This window comes from Nicotiana sylvestris, chromosome 7, assembly GCF_000393655.2.
Source record: "Nicotiana sylvestris chromosome 7, ASM39365v2, whole genome shotgun sequence".
NCBI classification, from domain to species: domain Eukaryota; kingdom Viridiplantae; phylum Streptophyta; class Magnoliopsida; order Solanales; family Solanaceae; genus Nicotiana; species Nicotiana sylvestris.
Window position 1 is genome coordinate 109,783,166 of NC_091063.1, and position 22,889 is coordinate 109,806,054.

Sequence of the window (22,889 nt, forward strand, 5' to 3'; positions counted from 1 at the left end):
GTCATCTAGCATGTGCATCACCTCAACACCAACTACATAACACGTAGTTCAGGGATTAATACCCTTAATACCAAGTTTAGAAGTGTTAGTTAACTCAAACCGTGCAAATCCCTACTCCAACAAGCCCCTGCCTCGTGAATCGGCCTCCGTCGAATCTAGCCACAAACAACTTAATACAATCAATACAAGCTATAGGAATCAATTCCATATGATAAAGCTAAGTTCTTTAACCTAAGTCAAAAAGTCAACCCAAAAACTCAACCCCAGACCCACGTCTCAGAATCTGAAAAAGTTATAAAATTCGAACACACATTCAATAACGAGTCCAACCATACCAAAATCATCCAATTTCGACCTCAAATCTCCTTTCAAATCTTCAAAATATAGTTTATTAAGTTTCTAAAAAATTTCCAACCTAAAACACTAATTAAATGGTAAAAATAATGATAGATTCATGTATATTAACCAAATTCGAGTTATAATCACTTACCCCAATCAACTCCTTGAAAATCCCTTCAAGAATCACTCGAAACTGGGATCTACAAGTCAAAATATGGAATAATAACTTTAACCCTCAATTTGGAATTTTAAATCTGCTGCCCAGATGTTTCTCTACGCAGTTGCGGAAAGCCCTTCGCGATCCGAAGAACAAAAAAATCAATGCCCTCCAAAATGGCCTACGCGAACGCGAAAACAAATTCGCGAATGCGATGCTTACCAGACTTGACCTCACGAACGCGTGCAAACCTACGTGATCACATAGGCTTAAAGCTTGATGCTCCAGCACACCACTCCTCTACGAGAACACGTGAACTATCTTGCGACAGCGATGACCTGAGACCTCAAAGCTTCATGAACGCATGCCTAGTTTCGTGAACACAATGAATAAATTCCAGCTGCCAACAATAACTCTTCGCGATCACGAAGGAGGAAACTAGATACAGAAATCGGCAGTCCATCAAAGTTCAAACTGAAGCCGAACTTGATCCAAATCACACTCGAGGCCCCCAAGACCCCATCCAAACATATCAACAAATCCTAAAACATGATATGAATTTAGTCGAGGCCTCAAATCACATCAAACAACATCAAAAAATGCGAATCGCACCTAAATTCAAGCCTAATGAAACTAATGAATTTCCAACTTCTACAATCGATGCCGAAACTTATCAAACCAACTCTAATTGACCTCAAATTTTGCACACAAGTCATAAATAACACAACGGGCCTATTCTAACTTCTGGAACCAAAATTTGAGCTCGGTAACAACAAAGTCAGCTCTCAGTCAAACTTTTCAACTTTCGCCAATTCAAGTCAAAACGACCTACGGACCTCCAAATCAATATCCGGACAACCTCCTAAGTCCAAAATTACCATATGGAGCTATTAGAACTATCAAAACTACATTACGGAGTCGTTTACACATAAGTCTACATCCGATCAACTCTATCAACTTAGGCTTCTAATGTTGTAACTAAGTGTCCTTATTCATTCTGTAACATCTCCGAAACTAAACCAACCACCCCGGCAAGTCACATAACAACAAACGAATATAGAATAAGCAATAAATTGTAGAACGGGGCTGTAATACTCAAAATGGTCGGGCAAGTTGTTACACCGGACCTATCCAAAGCCTGCAATACATACAATAACATCACATCAACGAATGGAAGATCAAGACACAAGTTGAACTTCTCTTAAGTTCAAGAACTTCCAAACTTCAAACTTAGCGTCTGATTCATGCCTAACCAATCTGAATTAGATTCAAACTTTACACACAAGTTATAAATGACTAAACGAACCTATTCCAAGTTTCGAAATAATAATCCGAATCCGATATCATTAAGTTAACTCCTGGTCAAACTTATGAACTATCTAAACCATCAAATTTCCAACTTTCAGCAAATAGAGCCAAAACATCATAGGAACCTCCAAATTCAAATCTGAATATATGCCTAAATTCAAAATCATCACACAAACCTATTGGAGCCATCAAAATACTAATTTGAATCCATCTACTCAAAAGCCAAACTTTGGTAAACTCTTACATCCTAAGCTTCCAAAAATAAAACTAAGTGTTCCAAACACTCTCAAACCTTTCTGAAACCAACCCCAATCATCCCCGTAAATCATCAAACATCAAATATACGTATGAAGAACATCAAATAGGGGAACATGGCTCAATATACAAAATGACCGGTCGGGTCATATACTTACTGAGTGTAGTTTAATTTTGTACTCATAATATACTTCTATACTTTTTAGTGCAAATTTTATTCCTAGTACTAGTGGGACCCAAGAGATATTGTTGGAGTTGGCACTTGGAGATATCGTGGTGAGCTTCCATATTAGGATTTGCAGCTTTTGGACTCACCTTCTATTTTTACTTATTTTTGCCTTTTATTTCGGATTTAGTATTATTTCGTCTTTAGTCGCTTATGACTTGTACTATCAGTTTTTGGAGAATTATAATAATGATTTTTGTATTGTATCAAATTTGTTATTATTTATCTATGATTACTCTTATACTACATGATTATTTATGTCCAAGTATATATGATTATGGTATTAGTTGATTGGTTTACTAGGCAGTATTAGGTGACATCACAACCTTGATGAGATTTGAAACGTGACATATAGATATTTCAGTTCAATATTCTTTGTTTGAACCAACAATACGGTATGATATTTGTTTATCGATAAAAATGATGCATGTATCCACCTGACGCAATTTTAGCCAGCTTAGCACATAGAATTGGTTAGCTAAGAAAAAGTAATCACTCTTAGGGTGTATTTGGTATAATAGAAAATGTTTTTCATGAAAAATATTTTTCAAGAAAATATTTTTTTGAAAAACAAGTAGTAATTTTATTCATTTTTCGGTGTTTGGTATGCAAATTAAGGAAAATAACTTCTCAAGAGTATTCATAAATAATTTATATATAACAAACATGAAGCCATAGACTTTCGAACCAACAACCATCCGAACCCACAAATGTCGTAAACTTCTGAACCGCTAAACTTTCGAAACCGCGAATTTTCGAACCCATAAAATTTATAATTTCTAAACCTGTAAATTTTAACACATAAACCCCCGAACTCATAACTTTGGAATTTGTAAAATTTCAAACCTGTAAACTAAAAGATGAAAAAACTAAAACTGAAATATATGTCATAACCCAACCCGCCCAGCTTGACCCATGTTTTAGACCATGTTAATCTTGCATAAAAAAAGCCTTTTACCTTAAAATGTGTAAGTCGAAATTTTTTGGGGGGGTGGGGGGTGAGTGGGTGATGCAGAAAAACAAAAAAAAATAGAAAATAGAAAATTAAAAAAAAAACGTAATTTTTTTTTTGAAACACAAAAAAAAGTAAATTTTTTTTAGTGGTAACGGAAAAAACTGAAATTTGAATTAAAAAAAACCTTTTTGGAGAGAGGGGCTGGAGAGGGGGTCGGGTGGGTTGGTGAGGGTGGGGAATAGGGTGGGGAAGGTCGAGAAGGAGTTTTGAAAAATGTTTTCCCTTCTTTTGATAAGGAAAATATTTTTCTCCAATTGGAGGAAAATGAGTTTATTAGGAAAAGCCAACCAAACATGGGAAACTTGAAAAATATTTTTCGTAAAATATTTTTGTTCATACCAAACACACCTTTGGTCCAGTTCAATTAATAATTTCTGTTTCATGGTCATGCTAGCTTTATTAACCTACGAACAATATAACTTATCTTGAAATATCAAACTTCTCGATATTAATTCAGTAAATCTAGCTAAATATAAACGAAACTTCAAGGCATATATGCATCTTTGATGGGTTGACAAACAGTGACAGAGCTATTTTTGCCGAAGAAGTTCGATTGTATCGCTTTAGAAAAAATTATATTATGTATAAGTAATTTTTTTATATGTGCGTCGTTTTTGAATCTCCTCAATGAAATTTTAACCTCAATCACCGTAGACAGACATGGAACACTCTAATCATTTTATATAGTTGGGACCATTTAGCACAGGTAGGGATGGCAATGGGGGAGGGGGCGGGTTTGGCAAAACCCATAAAATTTTCAACCTGCCCCGCCCCACATAGTTTTTTTTAAGTTTTCAACCCGCTCTGCCCTACCCCGCTTAATTTTTTTTCTTTGTTCTTTATTTTTTTTCTAAAACAACCTAGTTTGATATTTTATTATTTTATAAAGTGGAGAATTTAATATAATTACATAAATATAAAACTGAGAGAGTATTACGCTGATCTTCTAAAATAAATGGGTTATTATCATTTCCTATTACTAATACGATATCTTGACTTATATAATATCATTTTGGTGAGACTTATGCAAATTGGTTAATTATAAATCAAAATAGTATTAGTGCTAGTGAAGAAGAATGTGAAATTGTAGTTGAAATGATTGCTTTGTTTCAAAAAAAGATAAAATTCAAAGTTGCCCCGCATAAAACCTGTAACCTGCCCCGTCCCGCTTTAATAATTTTAAAAATTATGTTAAACCTCCCCGCACCCGTACCCGCATAAGAGTAAACCCGCCCCTTCCCGTATCAAACAAAACTCGTCCCTCACCGCACCCGTCCCGCCCCGCCCCATTGCCATCCCTAAGGACAGGCTAATGGGGACCAAAGAAGAGGCAGAATAAAATTTTGTACAAACTCTTGAGCTTGTACACAACATCTTTGTTCTGAGTTGGGTTGAATTGTTACTATAGGGCCTTAGAAAGGAATGGATGTGACAGCCCGGAGTTGATCTGGGCTTATATAGGGCATTTGTATTTACACCCAGTTTTGGAATTACCATTGAAATTATATTCACTTTGCGTAAAAATTTACAAGTCTATTCACTTTAGGATCAACTTCAGACTAATCTGGTATGAAGTTGAAGAAAAAAAATTTAGTCTGAAGTGCAACGCACTTAAGGCCAATTAAATCTAGAGTGCAAAAATTCTACTTAATATGTACTTCAGGCCAAATAGGTCTGAAGTGCAACAAATATTTTCATGCACCAATTCGAGTTTCAACCATCCAACACACGATTCAATATCTAAATTTACTCCAAATAAGATCAAATTTGAAACATAACATCTAAATATCATAAAAATAAACCTCAATAATCAATTCGTCAAAACAATAACAAATCTAGCAAACCCATTTTGTAATTAAGAAGAAGAGGAAGTAGAACAAATCCCAAGCAATAGCAAAGAAAGGAGCGCTACAGCAACTTACTACTGTGAAATATCATAAACCACCTTAAAACCTGCTCACAAACACCATGTAAATTTACCATCACCTTTGCTTTCACAACAACTAAGAAGAAGAAGAATAAAGAAGAGGAGAAAAATACTTGAATTTATCTGTACTTTGGGTACTAATTAAACTTTTTTTTAGAATTAAGTACAAGTTAAATGGGGTGACCATATAGGATGTCCCATAAAAAATTTACAATTTATATTCACACAAATTGAGCCTAGATGGGCCGTGGTCCATAGTTGAGAGGGGACCAGAGTTTTGGTCCAAGTCTACCCATCTCTTTCACCACCATCCAAATGTATCTGGTATCTCCATTTCTTTATTTCCTAATTCCTAGGTTGCCTTATTTTAGGGGGAAAGGGTTAATTTGCCCCTGCACTATGCAAACTGGTCTACACATGCTTTCAATTACGGTGTTACTTTATATACTTCTACTAATATAGTAATAAATAAGTAATTCTTTCAAATGCCATTTATATATAAGAGAAGGAAGGAACACTAATTTTATTAAGAAGTCCACTGGTTCATAGTAGTGGTGAATGAGCGGGTTGGGTCGGATTTGAACGAATTAAAAACGTGTTAGATAAAAACGAGTTAATACCGGTAAAATAGGGGTTGGGTAAAATATGGGTTGGGTAAAAAATGGACATGATCTATTTTATCCATTTTGTGTTATGCAGCACCAGATCAATCATCAATTTTCTAATCTTGCACTAATCATTGATTTATATTTCTTTTTTTTACCGAAAGTCACTTGCACATCTGTTTATGCGTTGCCCCATTAAACAAACCTGAGTCTCATTTTCTTTTTGATCCAATATGTAACATCACATATTTCTAATTTTAAATGCATGATATAAAATTTTGACATTGCCCCACATTTTTGTCTTTCTTCAAACTTTATCTCACCCTTAATCTGTAAAATAAGGAACAGATTGTTATTACAAAGTGGGAAAAAAATGCGAAGTCACTTCAAACATTACAGTGAATGAAGTAGTTTTAGATTAAACAAAATACTGCAACAAAAAGCCAACCTAACTACTCTGGCAACTAAACATGGCCTTACAAAGTTGAGCTCCAGGCAATACCCAACATTACGGGTAGCTCAATTCACTTGATCGTCGAACTAACCATAAATATTTCTACACAACTACCTATCAATGTGAACCAAGTTTATCAAGATACGGCTGAAGGTCGACCGTTCATCTTCATCGGTTTCTAATTCATTGCAATCTTACAAAAACAAACAATAAAAGGTAAAATTAATTTATTGGAACACTATTACAAAAGAACAAAACAAAACAGTAATATAAATATAATGATTTACCTTCTTTATATATATATATAATGATTTACCTTATTGTTCGCAAAGCCAATCTCTTGTATACAACTTTGCCCCACATTTGCAGGTAAAATAGAGCTTTGAAACTTCCCAATAATACGACCTCTGATGCTAAAAGTAGTCTCTGAGGCAAAAATAGTAATAGGTATACTCAAAACATCTCGTGCCATCAATGAGAGTGCTTACTAATGCAATTTAATTCATTTTATTGCACATTCCGGAGTTATTTGTCGCAATATCTTTCTTCTAAATGATGCAAATTGAAATTGAGTCAAATTTTGATAATAATTAACTTAACTAGACGGAGGACCATTTACTGCAAAACTTATACTTTAACCAAAATTAAGAAAAAAGATCATGACCACAAAATATTGATTGGAATATTGCTTCCAAATCTAGTTAAACCCTGTCCACATTAGAAAGTTGAAATGAACTAGACACAACTACCCGCCAATTTACGGTCACATTTAGAAGTGTCAAAATTGATTCAAATGGACTAATATGTTCAACTTCTTCTAACAATTACTAAATGTGTGATTGATATGATTGATAGTTACAAGTTGAGCACAAATGGGCTAGTCAAAAATTAAAATTATGATTAATAGTATTAACAAATTGAAAATTTGGAGGGATCCATAAATTCTTAAAAGAAGAGTGGAAAAGGAACATTGTGTTGGGTGATTTGGATCACCGTGAAAGTCGTCATAATTTTGGATATTATAGTCGTATTAAGGTTGAGGAGGTTGAAAAGGCATTGCGTAAGATAAACAGGAGAAGAGCGACTAGCCAGAGGAGATCCCAGTGAATTTTTGGAAGAGCACAGGGAGGGCAGGCTTAGAGTGGTTCACTAGACTGTTTAATGTCATCTTTAGGATCTATATTGCCCGATGAATAGAGGTGGAGTACAATAATTACGTATACAAGAATAGGGTGATATCCAAAATTGCGATAACTATAGGAGTATCAAGCTGCTAAGCCACTCTACAAAAATTTGTAAGAGGGGGGTGAAGATGAGGGTGAGGAAGTGTTTGTATTTCCGAGAATCAGTTTGGCTTTATATTGAGGCGATCAACTATTGAAGTCATTCATCTTATAAGGAGGTTGGTGGAGCAGTATAGGGAGAGAAGGGGGAATTACATATGCAAAAAATAAAGGATTTATATTGAAATGAGCAACAAAAAACAAACAGTTTGAGAAATGCTTTTTTTTTTAGTTAAAACAAATATCTTTTTTTGATAAGCAGGGATCTATATTATACAAGTAATTAAGTAACTACATAGTCACAGAGGCCCCAACGGGGCATTTCTACTTGGCTATTACAAGGCATTAAATAGTCACGAATGACGTTCTTGTTTCCAAAGGAGACAATCGTAGTGCATACCTCTTTCCTAATATTTTTAACTATATAGGAACTAGGTTCAATATCAATTGCTAAAACGACCGTTACAAAATGTAGAGGATAATATAAAGTTCCGAGATCCCTGCCATTTGCCTTGCTTAAAGCATCCCTAGCCAGCTTGTGTGCTGGTTGGTTGGCCTCTCTGAAGTTGTGTTCCACTGTTTGAACCTGATGCATTAATGACCTGCAATTATGAACAATATTATTTAGTAGTGTGCAACCATGTCTATCAACAACTCTTATTTAGTCAATTCATCCTGATCTACACAAAGTTTGGGTTCTTCCAACCATGTTCCTTCTAAAATAATACTCCATTGTATTTAATTTTAAATCCTCAGAGTAGAATAAATAAATTATCTGTTAAAGAAAAAGTAACTAAAGTAGGATTCGATTGTCTTCAAGTTATTATTCTACACTTTTCTCGAGCATCCCACCTAAAACGATTAACAAAAAGAAGAAACACAAAAAAATCGAAAGAGTATTTAATTGGATTGGATATGAGGATATCTGTTACCCTCACGGGAGCTGTGGTAATCAATAGGGGTGCTTACGTGGTTGACAATCATTTGATGAACTTAGATACTGTGGTGACCCACAAAAAGATTATCCAATTATCATGTCTGTACGTTGAACGTGTCAAAGATGGAGAGTGGAGCCTACGACCAGTCAGGATTGGTCACACTATATGACGTGGCATTTATGGAGCCAAAGTCTCTACGGTTTGGTAGCAGGAATTAATGTAAGCCACTCGTTTTAAGTGGCGGAGATTTCTCAGTCCTTTGCTTTGTGAAAATTATTAGAGTTAAGCCATTAGGGCCCTTAGTTATTTGGGTTGTCTCCAGAAGGACCAATAATTATTCCTTGTCATTTTCTTAATATGGTCGAAGAACCAAATACCCAATGAATCAATTATGGTAATTGCAAATAAAGGGCAAAATGATAAAGATAGTTGGCAAAACAGCAAATAGGAGCAATGAATTTCCCTTTTACTCCCTTTGTTTGCTTGAGCCGCCTTCTTTGAAAATGCCAGCTCCAGCCTCTTCCATCTTTTATGTAGTAGGCTCCAAGATCTTTTTTTTTTTAACTTTATTTATGCAGTATTTAAAATTTACTAACGCGATTCATTATTTGTGTTAACTAAGCCTATTAAGGAAAGGAAAGCACTCTCTATTAGAAATTTATTTGTTTAGAGATCAAACGTAAAACCTTTAGTTAAATATGGATAAATGCCAACCATTTTGTTATATCCCTTGGTGGTTCGTTCCAAGAAGTTAATGTCAATTTATGATTGCATAAGTTACGAGCTGCCTTTGTTGACTCTCGGTGGCTATAACGTTGCGCCATCCGAGCGGGCTGTGCGAGTGTCAGTTGTGCTACCGGCATGTGCTGACGATGAGCTTCAAGAATGAGCATCAGACAAAGAGACTATGCGGGAGGCAAGGACCATCTAGATATGTTGTACTGCATGTCCTAAGAGTGCCAAGGAAGTATAGCAAGGAATTGGGAGGAGCCCAAGGGTCTAGCCTATTAGCGACAACCGCATGGAGGAAGTCAAAACAAATAATTGAGAACAAACGGAGTAGCATTTGGAGTAGAGAGAAGTCCATTATGATTCTCTGGCCAAAACATGTCATGTAGGAAAACATGATCTTTTTCTTTTTAAGCATATATAAGGGGGGAGAGGTGTTGAAAGCTCAGCCAGCCTTCCCATTGCATGCTATAACCAAGCCGCACCAAATGAGCAACCTTGAAACGGAGCCTCAAGAGCCTGCCTAGGCATCTCTAATGAGTATCCAAGATATCCATACGAGTTAGGGAATTCTATGGACGGTGCCACGTCTCAGGGCTAGTGTTGGTTGCACAACTAGTGTTAGAGGCTTGATATATGGAACGACTAGGCCCTACGGGTTACCATAGGGATGCATAAAGATCTCTGTGCCGATTGGACACTCGAGGCGTCACTCTTAAGAGCCTCATGTGTCGACTTATGAGCATGGCTTGGGTTCAACCTTGGAAGCAAGCGTTTGTTGGCCTAGAAATGCAGTCGTGGGGTGACGCTGCACTATGCAGGATGTAAGTATATCGCGAGGGCTATGTTTGGAAATGCCATATGACAACCATAGGCATCCAATGAACGACGCACATGACAAAGGCCAAGGATTGAAGTTTTCCCTACTTGGGCAAAGCACAGCTTTGTGCCAAGGCACAAGGAAAGTGTCAAGCTTGAGGATTAGACTGTGCGAGCGAGATCGATGCTTACTGCCAGGCGAAGGAATGACATGTCCATAGCCTAACCCCCGGTGTGCGCAATGTCAAGACCCAACTTATGAATGTGCCACAAGAATATGTTAACAAGGCAAGGCTGAAGCATTGACATCAAATGGGGGGCACAGGAGAAACTAATCGTCTAAGGCAAGCTTCGACATAGGCAAAGGATCGTGCTAGAAAACCTGTATAAGAGAAGGCTCGCTTGTAGTCAGGTGGGACTATGGACGCCGCATGAGCAATTTGGGTGTCGCTGACACTATGGTGGAGTCGACCCCTGACAATTACTGTGTATTTCCTTGGTACAAAAAATAAGTGATGTTTGAAGTACAGATATTAATATATCTAATAGGAGTACTTGGTATCACTCTCATCATACTTTATTATTTATTAAAAATAACTTACATATGTTGTAACTATATAAAAAGTAATACTCCATACATTTTATTTTATAAGACACTATTTTCATATTAGTTTGTTTAACAAGAAGAATAGAACCTTTCTAAGTGTGAAAACAATTTAATTTAAACTTTTTCTTATAAATATTATCGCATGTTGACTCACGGTGGCCGTAACGCTGCGTGTGCGAGCTGTGCGAGTGTCAGCCGTGTCGGCGGCATGTGCTAACGATTAGCTTCAAGAATGAGCATTAGGAAAAGAGAAGGACCATTTAGATATGTTGTATTGCATGTCCTAAGAGTGACAATGTAACGACTCGGTCGTTCGTTTTGAGAGTTGTAGCCCCGTTCCCCCATTTACTGCTTATATTGTACTTTATAGCTATTATCTGACTTGCCGGGTTAGTCGGTTCAGGTCCGGAGAGATTTCGGAATGAGTTGGGACACTTAGTCTGAAAGTTAGGAACTTAAGTTGAAAAAATTGACCGGATATTGACTTATGTATAAATGGCTCCGCAATAGAGTTTTGATGGTTCTGTTAGCTCCGTTGGGTGATTTTGGACTTAGGGCGTATCCGGATTGTGATTCAAAGGTCTATAATTGAATTAGTCTTTAAATGGCGACAGTTGGAAATTTGGAAAGTTTGTCCGGGAATGGAATTTTTTATATCAGTGTCAGATTATGATTCTGAGAGTTGGAGTAGGTCTGAAGTGTCATTTGTGACTTGTGTACAAAATTTGGGGTTAATCAGACATGATTTTATAGGTTTCAGCGGCATTTGTAGAAATTGGAAGTTCAAAGTTCATTAGACTTGAATCTATGTGCGATTCGTGTTTTTGATGTTGTTTGAGGTTATTTGAGGGTTCGACTAAGTTCGTATTATGTTTTGAAACTTGATGGTATGTTTGGTTGAGTTCCTGGGGGCCTCGGGTGAGTTTCGGATGGTTAACGAATCAATTTTGAACTTGGAATTATAGATGAAGACTGCTGGTTTTCTATTATTGGTTTCCTCTTATGCGTTCGCGAGAGAGATCTCGCATTCGCGAAGTGTATCTCGAGGCAGGCGAGGAGTTGTTCTTCGCGTTCACGAAGGGAGTACCGCATTCGCGAAGGTTAGGAGTAGGTTTGCATCACAATCGCGAGAAGGAGCTCGCATTCACGTAGAAGGGGGAAGCAGGCTTGGACACTAGGCCCTAAGGCATAGCATTCACGGTTAGGCGAACACGTTCGTGTAAGACAAGCTTGGCAAGGCATCGCATTCACGAGAGAGTATTTGCATTCGCGAAAGAGGATTTTTTTGGACAGTCAAGTTTGTGGTTCGTGAACGCGAGGCTCTTTCTGCGTTCTAGAAGAAGGTGCACCTGGGCAGAATTATAAATTTAAAAAATGATGGTGTGAGTTCATAACACAAAAATTGATTTGGGAGCTCGGTGGTAGGCAATTTTTGGAGAAATTTTCACGTGGGTGTTTGGGGTAAGTGATTCCTACATAGTTTTGTTAATTTTCATGATTATGCCTTTGATTTCATCATTAAATTTTTGATTTGGGATGGAAATTGGGAAAAATAAAGAAAAGTTCTTAGGCTAGATTTTGAGGTTTTTATCAAGATTTTGGTATCGAACTTGAGTAATTTTGGTATGTGTGGACTCGTGGTCTAATGGGTATTCAAATTTTGTGACTTACCCGATTCCGAGACGTGGGCTCGGGAGGGGGGGGGGAGACTTTGAGTCGATTTTGACGAATAACTTCATATATTCTTATGTAATTGATTATTTTAGCCTGTGTTGATTGTATCGTATTGTTTGTGGATAGATTCGAGACATTTGGAGGCCAATTTGTGAGGCAAAGGTGTATTAGAGTAGAGATTCGCTTAGATTGAGGTAAGTAACAATTCTAAATTTGGTTTTGAGGGTATGAAACCCCGTATTATGTGTTATGTGGTTGGTTTTGAGGTGACGTACATGCTAGGTAACGGACGTGTGGGCGTGTACCATAGGAATTATGACTTGGTCCATTTCGTGGAACTATAAAGTTGAACAATCTGTTATTAGCCATATGATCTCTATGCGTTATAGAAATTTGACTGTAAATAAGGCTAGAAATCGCGTTTAGGCTATGTGTTGGTATTGTAGGGATCCACAGAGGTCGTGTTATATTTTGAATTATCTGCTAAATTGTTGTTTGTACTTAGTCTCAGTTTTACTTGCATATCATATCTCAGTCTCTATTATTCCATGTTGGTACATCATATAATTATTGTTTGGGTTGATTTTCACGATTTCTCAAAGCCCAAGAGACTAGAGAGATTGATGAATGAGTGAGGCCGAGGGCCCGATTGTGAGGACATTAATGTTATAGCACGTGATTTGTCCGTGCAACACATGAATTATTCGTGCGAATCCAGATATTGATACTATAACACGTGAGTTGTCCATGTGGATTATAGTGCTTAGGCTGAAGGAGCCCTTCCGGAGTCTGTACACCCCCCCAATAAGCGCAGATACCTACTGAGTGCGAGTGCTGAGCGATTAAGAAAAACAAAGTGATTGTTGCTCTGAGAGGATGCTTTTGATTTCATTATTGTTGCACTTAGCTGCCATATATCACTGTCTTGAAATTTCTGAAGGATATTATATTTTGGTTTACTTGAACTTGACATGAGGTAACTGATTTGACCCGAACTGTCGAACTTGAAAGCATGCTTACCTTCCTATGTTGAAATTGTTGTAATTGAATTATAGATGTGAAGCTCGTCACTACTTTAAGTTTTTTATTTAGTTTTGTTGCTTACTGAGTTGGTTGTACTCACACTACACTTTGCACTTCGTGTGCAGATCCAGGTGTTCCCGGACTGGTGGGTGTTGATTCCTTTGCTCAGTTAACCGTTTGGAGATTTCGAGGTAGCTGTTTGGCGTTTCACAGACCTTGTCTCTCCTTTCTTATCTTTCCGTTTATTGTATTTAGTTCCAGACTATCATAGACAATATTTTTCCAGACTTGTGATGTATAGATGCTCATGAACCTTGTGACACCCTGATATTGGGAATTTCCGCGTTATGTTTTGGTTTCTATCCCCTATTTGAGAATTTTTGTTATCTAAAACTGCTTTAACTCATTTCTGTTAATAGTGTTGGATGTATTTTGAAATATCGGCTTGCCTAGTACCACGTTAGGCACTATCACGATAAGTTAGGATTATGGGTAGTGACAACCAAGGAAGTATAGCAAGAAATTGGGAGGAGCCCAAGGGTCTAGCCTAATAGCAATGGCCCCGTGCATGCCATAATTGTTAGCACTGCACATTTTCGAGCTATGGATGAAATATAGGAATTTCGGCTGCAAGCCTTATTCCTAATATGTCCTTATATATGCTTACCAAGTTTGGCATCATTTGGAGTTTGTTTTCCTATGGGATTGACTAAGCCGAATTCAGTGGCATTGTCGTAATTAGATTAATCTTGCGAAGGCTTTATTTCTTTCCTTGGATATGAGAATGGGAAGAACCTTTAGAAATGTGTGAAGGAAGTCAAGACAAATCACAAAGAACAAACGGAGCCTCATTCAGATTAGAGAGAAGTCCATTATGATTCTCTGGCTAAAATATGTCAAGTGGGAAAATATGGGCCTTTTCTTTTTAAGCATATATTGTGGGGGGGGGGGAGGGGAGGGGAAGAGAGGTGTTGAATGCTCAGCCATCCTTCCCAGTGCATGTTGCAACCAAGCCGCACCAAGTGAGCAACCTTGAGAGTTTAAGGGCCTGCCTAGGCATCTCTAAGGAGTGTCCAAGGTATCCATATGAGTTAGGGAATTCTATGGACCGCGCCACACCTGAGGGCTAGCGTTGGCGCACAACTAGTGCCAGAGGCTTGACGTATGAAACGACTAGGACTTGCAGGTTATCGTACGGATGGATAAAGATCTTAGTGCTGATTGGATACTCGAGGCCTCACTCTTAAGAGCCTTGTGTGTCGACTTGTTAGCATGGCTTAGCTTCAGCTTGCAAGCAAGGGTTTGTTGGCCTAGAAATGTAGTCGTGGGGCGACACTGCACTATGCGGGATGAAAGTATATCGCGAGGGGTAGGTTTAGCAATGCCATATGACAACCATATGCATCCTATGAAAGCCGCATATGACAAAGGCCAAGGATTGAACATTGCCCTACTCAGCAAAGCACAACTACGTGCCAAGCTTGATGATTGGACTATGCTTGTGAGAGCAATGCTCACTGCTAGGTAGGAGTGGCAAATGGGCGTGTCGGGTCGGATATGGTTCGGGTCGAAAACGGGTAATGATAAAATGGATCAATTATCCGACCTGATCCATATTTAATACGGATACAAAATGGGTTAACCGGCGGATAATATGGGTAACCATTGCATATGATCACTTTTGGGAGAATTCTTAGTCTCCCTAATTTGAGGAACCCCCAATTTGAGGCTTTACAAATGTAAAAGTTAGACTCATTGCTTATCCATTTTCTAAATGGATAATATGGTTCTTATCCAAATTTGACCCATTTTTAAAAAGTTCATTATCCAACCCATTTTTAGTGGATAATATGGGTGGTTAACTGTTTTCTTTTAACCATTTTACCACCCCTAATGCCAGGCGATTGACTGACATGTCTGTAGCCAAACCCCAGGTGTGCGCAATGTCAAGACCCAACTTATGAAATGCGCCATAGGAATATGTCAACAAGACAAGACTAAAGCTCTAGCATCAAACGAGCGGCACGGGAGAAGCTAAGCCTCTGAGGCAAGCTTCGACATAGGCATAGGATCGTGCTAGAAAACCCGGGATAAGAGAAGGCTAACTTGTAGTCAGGTGGGTCTATGGGTGTCGCACGAGCTATTTGAGTTTCGCTGACACTATGGAGGAGTCGGCGCGTGATAATTACTTTGTATTTCCTTGGTATAAAAACTAAGCGATGTTTGAAGTATATAGATTAACATATCTAATAGGAGTACTTGATATCACTCTCATCATACTTTATTATTTATTAAAAATAACTTACATATGCTGTAACGATATAAAAAGTAATACTCCATCCGTTTTATTTTATAAGACACTATTTTCATATTAGTTTGTTTAACAAGAAGAATAGAATCTTTCTAACTGGAAAAACAATTTAATTTTAACTTTTTCATATAAATATTATGGCATGAATAAGAACACAAGTTTCAAAACCCTTTCCAAAGTCAAATAATCATTCAAATCACAAGTTTGAGATTTTTTTTGAATTCTTTCTTAATTTCAGTATAAAAATTATATTGTTTGACTCCAACAATATACTACTCTCTCTCTTTCAAATTAGATGAGCTACTTTTCTTTTTAGTCTGTTCCAAAATAAATGACATATTTTTAAATTTAGAAATAATTCAACTTTAAATTTTTCAGTTTACCCATTTTTACTCTTAATGAGAAGTTTTTATAACCACAAAAATATCATGGCCCCTTAAGCTTTTAAGACCACAAGTTTTAAAAGTCTTTTTTGTTTTCTTAAACATTGTATCGAGTCAAACTACCTCATCTAAATTGAAATGGAGGGAGTAGTATATAGTAGCATTCTTTGTGGGAAAAAGGAATACTTCAAACAAAGATGGTTTTAATTATGATCAGTTTGGGAAGACATTCACCTAATTTGTGTCGTTCGTATGGTCATTTTCACCTTAGCTCTTTTGTATACGTAATCAACTTGCTTTTTTGATCGCTTGACAATTGTTAAATGAAAATATTTGGAAAAGGAAAAGAAAGCACGTCTATTTTCAGAAGATAGAAACTGTTTGAGAAGGAATAACAAAGTAAAGTAGCATTGGCTTATTCAATGCACCAGTTCAACAGCGATGAGTAGAGCTACATAATTCCGCAATAACTTCAGACTAACTCATAGGGGAAAATTTGGACACCTTTCGCATGTCTATCATAACAACAAAATGAATGTGTGTCATTTTAGTTTACATAAAATTCGATCAAGATACTACTTCGGTTTTACCTATGATGAAATCAAGAAAACTTGAATTTTGCTGTGGATAATATGATAATTGACCTCTCTTTAATTTATTGGAGTGGATCAAAATGAACTCCGTAGTAGAACCAGGAAAGATCCAAAAAACAAGTCAAGATCAGACGTGAAAAAGAACAATAAGCGAGAGTAAAAGTTGAGAGATTCCAAGCTGAAACTGCTTTATTGGCTGTTGGATATTTGTCGTTAATAGGAATAGGAATCGGGGGCAGAATGGACAATGTGCTTGAAAATGTGATGCGTTTAAGATAAATTAATAATTAATTGTCACCCGAAAAAACTGAGTAGAAACAAGTAGGGTTGTTCATTAAAATCCGAAAAACCGAACCAAAAAGAAAACCAGACTAAATTGACCAAAAAAATCAATACTTTTTGGTTTGGTTTAGATCAAATTTGGTTTGGTTTTGGTTTTAATAAAAAAAACGAACCAAACTAAATATAGGAGTAACTATTTTAAATTTATTATTACATCTATATATATGTATACTTTTATACAAAGTTTCAAAATTTTTATAGTAAATGTTAATCGTTTGCACTTTTAGTACATGATTTTACCTTTACATTCTAGTTTGATTGACAGTTTTCTTTTGTTAAGTGTAAGAATCTATTTCATGTTAAAAATAATATATTTTTAATTGAGTCCTTAAATTATTCATCACTGTTTGATTCAATTATCATCCATATATCTTGGTAAATAATAGACTTCTCAAAGGGCAATTGGTTTGATAGTGTTACATTGAAAATGTGGTCGCCGAAATATATGTTTGGTAGTATATGTCTTATATTTAAGAAAAAACCGATAAATAACCGAAAAAACCGAAAAACCGATATAAACCGAATCAAGAAAAAACCAACTTAATTGGTTTGATTTGGTTCTAATATTTGAAAAACCGACTTACTTGGTTTAATTTCTTTTTAGGGAAAAATCGATTCAAACTGAACCATGAACAACCCCGGAAACAAGTTACAAGTACAAATAAACTGGATGAAAAAGCCACATCAAGATAAACCAAGCTCTCTCTATATATCCTATAATTAGACCTCTAGTTTTATTATCCTAAGCTTTCCCTCTATGCACTAAATATTGAAGCTTCCCTCTCACATGGCTGTTCCTATCAAGAATACAAATCGACTCTCTCTTGCCATGGAAAGAACTGGCCAATGGTACTATCTCTCTCTCTTTTTCCTCCAAACACACCATTATTAATCTCTTTTCCTGTCTCAGTTTGTATTAACTTTATATATGACAGGGTGTTTTCCCAAGAAATTCCAACTGATGTTGTTGTTGAAGTAGGTGAAGCAAACTTTAATCTTCACAAGGTACGTTACTTATGAGCTTGTTATCATTCGTTTGAGTTGGAAACATACAATGGAATTCAGTTGTCATTTGTTGTTATTATGTTTTCCATGGCAGTTCATGCTTGTGGCGAAGAGCAACTACATAAGGAAACTTATACTAGAGTCTAAAGAAACAGAAGTAACGAGGATAAACTTGTCTGAGATACCAGGAGGTCCTGAGATGTTTGAAAAAGCAGCCAAGTTTTGCTATGGAGTCAACTTTGAAATCACAGTTCATAATGTAGCTGCTCTTCGTTGTGCTGCTGACTACTTACAAATGACTGATAAATACTGCGATAACAATCTTGCTAGCAGGACAGAAGATTTCCTAGCCCAAGTTGCCTTGACTAGCCTTTCTGGCGCACTTGTCGTATTAAAGTCTTGTGAAAATCTTCTTCCCCTTGCTGAGGAACTCAACATCGTTCAAAGATGTGTTGAAATCGCCAGTGCTAAGGTACTGAATTCATCTCATTTAAAATTTTAATTCAAGTGGTAATTGTTGAAAGCAATATTATATTGTGTAGGCATGTGTGGAGGCGAATTTTCCAAGCAGATCACCACCAAATTGGTGGACGGAAGAGTTAACCATATTAGACATAGCATTTTTCGAAAGAATTATCATTTCGATGAAAACTCGGGGAGCAAAAGCGTTGACCGCAGCAAGTGCTATAATCACGTATACAGAGAGATCTCTTCGTGACCTTGTACGTGACCACTCCGGAAATGGAACCAGATTAGTCGAGCCAGAGGACTCCGACATCAGGATGCATCAACGCCAACTTCTCGAGTCAATTGTCAAACTCTTACCTGCGGACAAAGCAGCTTTTCCCATCAATTTCCTATGTTGTCTCCTCCGTACAGCAATTTTCTTAAGAGCAGCTAATAGTTGCAAGAATGAATTGGAGAAGAGGATATCAGCAATTTTAGAACATGTGACTGTAGATGATCTGCTCGTGTTGTCTTTTACTTATGATGGCGAAAGATTATTCGATCTTGAGAGCGTTAGGAGAATTATTTCTGGATTTATGGAGAAAGAGAAGACTGTGGCGGTTTTTAATGGTGGTGATTTGGGACAACAAGTTTGTTCCACGGCGATGCAGAGAGTTGCAAAGACTGTAGATGCGTATCTTGGTGAAATAGCCACTTTTGGGGACCTCACTATAGCCAAATTCAATGGAATTGCCATTTTGGTTCCTAAGGGAGCTAGGAAGGTTGATGATGATCTTTACAGAGCCGTCGATATCTACTTAAAGGTAATAAATCCTTTTCGCAGATTTTAACAAAAATATTCTAGTCATGTTAGTACAATTACTTTAGATTCGAATGTCCTTTTTAGGCTTGTCAGAGATTTATATATTATAGTCCTAAATAAACTAATTTCTATAATATTGGATTATGGCGGACTTAATTAAGTGGAATGACATGAACTGTGAGATTTTTGAATTTTTTTTTTTTTTGGGTTCAAAAGATACTTAATATATAATACTAAGGTTGAACATTACAAGGAGCAGAAGACAACATACACAGCGGACTAGGGGAGCGACCTCTTGGTGGGTGATAACAAAAAGGGGATGCTTGTTGGAAACTAGTACTAGGGAAATCCGTTTCCGGGGGATACAAAAAGGGCTGCCAGATGTGCTGGTCCGGCAGTTAGGTTAACCTGTCTAACAAAAAGCATTCCCGAACGATCGTCTGCTAGCGTCTTCTAAACAAAAGGTGGGGGTTGAGCAAAAACGGTGATGCTTGCGGAACTGTGAGGATTTAATATAGCCAGCTCCGGCTTGTTTAGAGTTATAGTTACTGTTGTTGTTTGTAGCAAGATATTATGCTTAACGACTTAGATTTGCATGTTAGCGTCGACTTACCAACTAATTTCGAGTAATCAGAAAGAGTAATAGGATCTTTGTAAAATGATTGCAGGCACATCCAAATTTGGATGAAATTGAAAGAGAGAAAGTTTGCAGCGTGATGGATACACTGAAACTTTCGTATGAAGCCAGAGTTCATGCTTCACAGAACAAACGTTTGCCAGTGCAAATAGTCCTTCATGCTCTCTACTTCGATCAACTGAAGATAAGGAGTGGCGGAGATGATACTAGCAATTTACCCGATGCCATGGCAACAAGGAATCAATTACAAGCCGATGTTTCGCTTGTCAAAGAAAACGAAGCTCTAAGAACTGAACTGTTGAAGATGAAAATGTACATATCCGATATACAGAAAACAAGTCAAGGGACTACTTCAGCTAAACCCAGTCTTAGCAGGAAGCCAACCTTCTTTTCTTCTGTCTCCAAAAAATTGGGGAAATTGAATCCCTTTAAGCATGGATCAAAGGACACTTCTATGATTGATGATGCCACTGTAGATATTACTAAGCCTAGGAGGAGAAGATTTTCCATTTCCTAAGTTAATTATCTTCACCATATATTTGGTTTTAGTTTATGTTGAGTGAGAATGATTGAATTTGTGTAAAGGATTGATTCTCTTGTTTGTTTGTTTGTTCTCCTTTTAGGACGAAGATTGCTTTTATATCCCCATGTTCTAATGTTACTATAAAGTAGAAAACACTTGTTTTTCAATACTGTGTTAATTCATGTGATTGTATACCCAACTCTGTTATATATGGATCACAAGTGATCAGACAAAAGATTACATCTCTTTATTGCATTCCTCTAAATTGTTTGTTATGTTGACTGAAATCAAAGTAGTTAAAAGATCCACTACTCTGCACCATTAGATATTTCAAAAATAGGATTTGTATTGTCTTGCTAAAATTAATAACGGAAAGTCACGTAATTTTTAACATTTAATTCAGGCTAATGAAGTGATTAAATTGATCGCAAGGAGTGAACGGGCTCACACAAGGACGGTGAGGTCATTAGGATGCGTGAACCTATTTGTGGTACAAGTTGAAAGTGGTTTGAATGGTGGGAGGAAACTCTCACGATCTAAATCCCACCAAGTCATGATGCCACATAACTTAACGTGCTAGGCGAACCAACCAATATAAAATACAATTTGTCATGACCCAAAATTTTACCAAGTCGTGATAGCACCCAGCCCAACCGCTAGATAAATTAAAATAATGAGTCACTACTATAATGAGAAACCAACAATGATAACAAATAAAATAGCAAGAGAATTCGATACAGTTATCCAAGGACGGATAATACAAGTCATGAACCACTATGATTTAGATTTACAAACTGGCAAAAAGAATAAATACAATATTAGTTTGAAGTTTACATAAACAGAAATAAAGTACTAAACTACCATGAACAAATGGTAGCTTGAATCTGCAATGCAACTACAACTTCAATGCCAGCGTTCGCCATTCACAGCAACTCAGCTCCAATCCGAACTCATGTACTCACTACGTATCTTGGCTAACCTCGATAAACTAATGACGAGGTTTTTAAGTAAAAAAATACTCACTTTGCATAACTTGTACATCTCAATAATATATACAATGCAGGAAAATATACAAAGAGACATGTCATAGAACAATAAATATCAATGGCAAAGGTGCACAACTAGGGTAAAGGTAGTAAACAAGCTTTTCTAATTAAACAGATCCAACAAATATAACTTGCGCCAATTTCACTCACAAAGAGACACCAAGTAGTGCGTGCTCATGACTCCTACACGAATAAAGGGCATCTATACATAACCGTGATCCGATTCCGTATCACTTTATAAATACCATGGTTATAAGACTAATGTTTCAATGTATGGTGTTAACCCTCTTTTTACATTGATCCAATGCACTGTTTCCAACTCAACAAAACATGAGCTATCAACTCACATAGGTAAAATCCATCTTGACAATCAAATCATCAAGTAATAACAGAGGCACAAGAGAGCATGTTAGATGCAATATGAAAACATGTAAAATTCATGGCAACGCATAAAGAATGCATGTGCATGATCAAGAACGCCACCCTTAGCATCAATAGTGAAAAGCCACCCTTATATTGCACACAACATCAACAGTGAAACGTCATTCTTATATTCCACACAACATCAATAGTGAAATACCACCCTTATACTCCATTCAATATCAATAATGAAATGACACCCTTATACTCCACATGAAATGCCATCCTTATACTCCACATGAAATGCCACCCTTATACTCCACATAACATAAATAGTGAAATGTCACCCTTATACTCTACGTAAAATCAATATCAAGAATGCCACCCTTATACCCTACACATCAACAATCAACCTGTATAGCATGTTTATATGTTCCATGATCATAACAAATTTAAAATAATAATTTATCATGAAGAAACATATTCTCTTCATTCATCAATAAGGTGCACAAAGACATGAAAATAATAAAGTGCGGATGCGTGCTCAAGATATAAGACATAACTATGGCTAAATCAATTCAACAATGATTCCATAAATGTCAATTTTGGCTAACTATGAGATAATAATATTAAAACATGATCTCTAACATGAAAGGATAAGTCTATGTAGCCATACAAAGGATCACACGTATTTTATAGAGAGTGGACAATTGAATTAAGGCACATCAGAAGAAGAACAAGTATGGATGCATGTTTATAACATACGCGTGACTACGTTCGAGGCGAGTATAACATCCATCTCAGATTAGTTCATCATGTTCAAAATAAGGTACCAATAACCTCAACATTACTCTAGCATGGTTTATTGTGCTCACACAGTTAATCAATTGAATAACACATACAATCACATAAACATACAATCAAATCAGGCATATAGTAATCTAGAATCTACCCCGAGCATGAATACCATGGCACATGTATATACGTTCATCACCTCATATATATTACTTCTGCATGTAGAAAATAACATCAATTAGTAGGAAAAATCCCCTCAACCAAA

The 22,889-nt window shown here is 36.8% G+C and overlaps 1 protein-coding gene across 1 annotated transcript; it reads left to right on the forward strand.

Annotated features, from left to right (window-relative positions):
* The first annotated feature begins 17,688 nt into the window (after positions 1-17,688).
* LOC104226740 (root phototropism protein 2) lies at positions 17,689-20,590 on the forward strand. The gene is made up of 5 exons (XM_009778799.2): positions 17,689-17,837; positions 17,924-17,993; positions 18,088-18,465; positions 18,536-19,264; positions 19,932-20,590. The coding sequence occupies exons 1-5, from the start codon at positions 17,776-17,778 to the stop codon at positions 20,415-20,417; spliced, it is 1,725 nt and encodes a 574-aa protein (XP_009777101.1). The 5' UTR covers positions 17,689-17,775; the 3' UTR covers positions 20,418-20,590.
* Positions 20,591-22,889: the final 2,299 nt, after the last annotated feature.

Bases quoted from the DNA above. Each gene is read 5' to 3' on its own strand.
- LOC104226740 (XM_009778799.2), top strand. From the start codon at position 17,776: ATGGCTGTTCCTATCAAGAATACAAATCGACTCTCTCTTGCCATGGAA. The intron at 17,994-18,087 runs GTACGTTACTTA...TTTCCATGGCAG, and splicing joins CAAACTTTAATCTTCACAAG to TTCATGCTTGTGGCGAAGAG. The intron at 18,466-18,535 runs GTACTGAATTCA...TATATTGTGTAG, and splicing joins TTGAAATCGCCAGTGCTAAG to GCATGTGTGGAGGCGAATTT.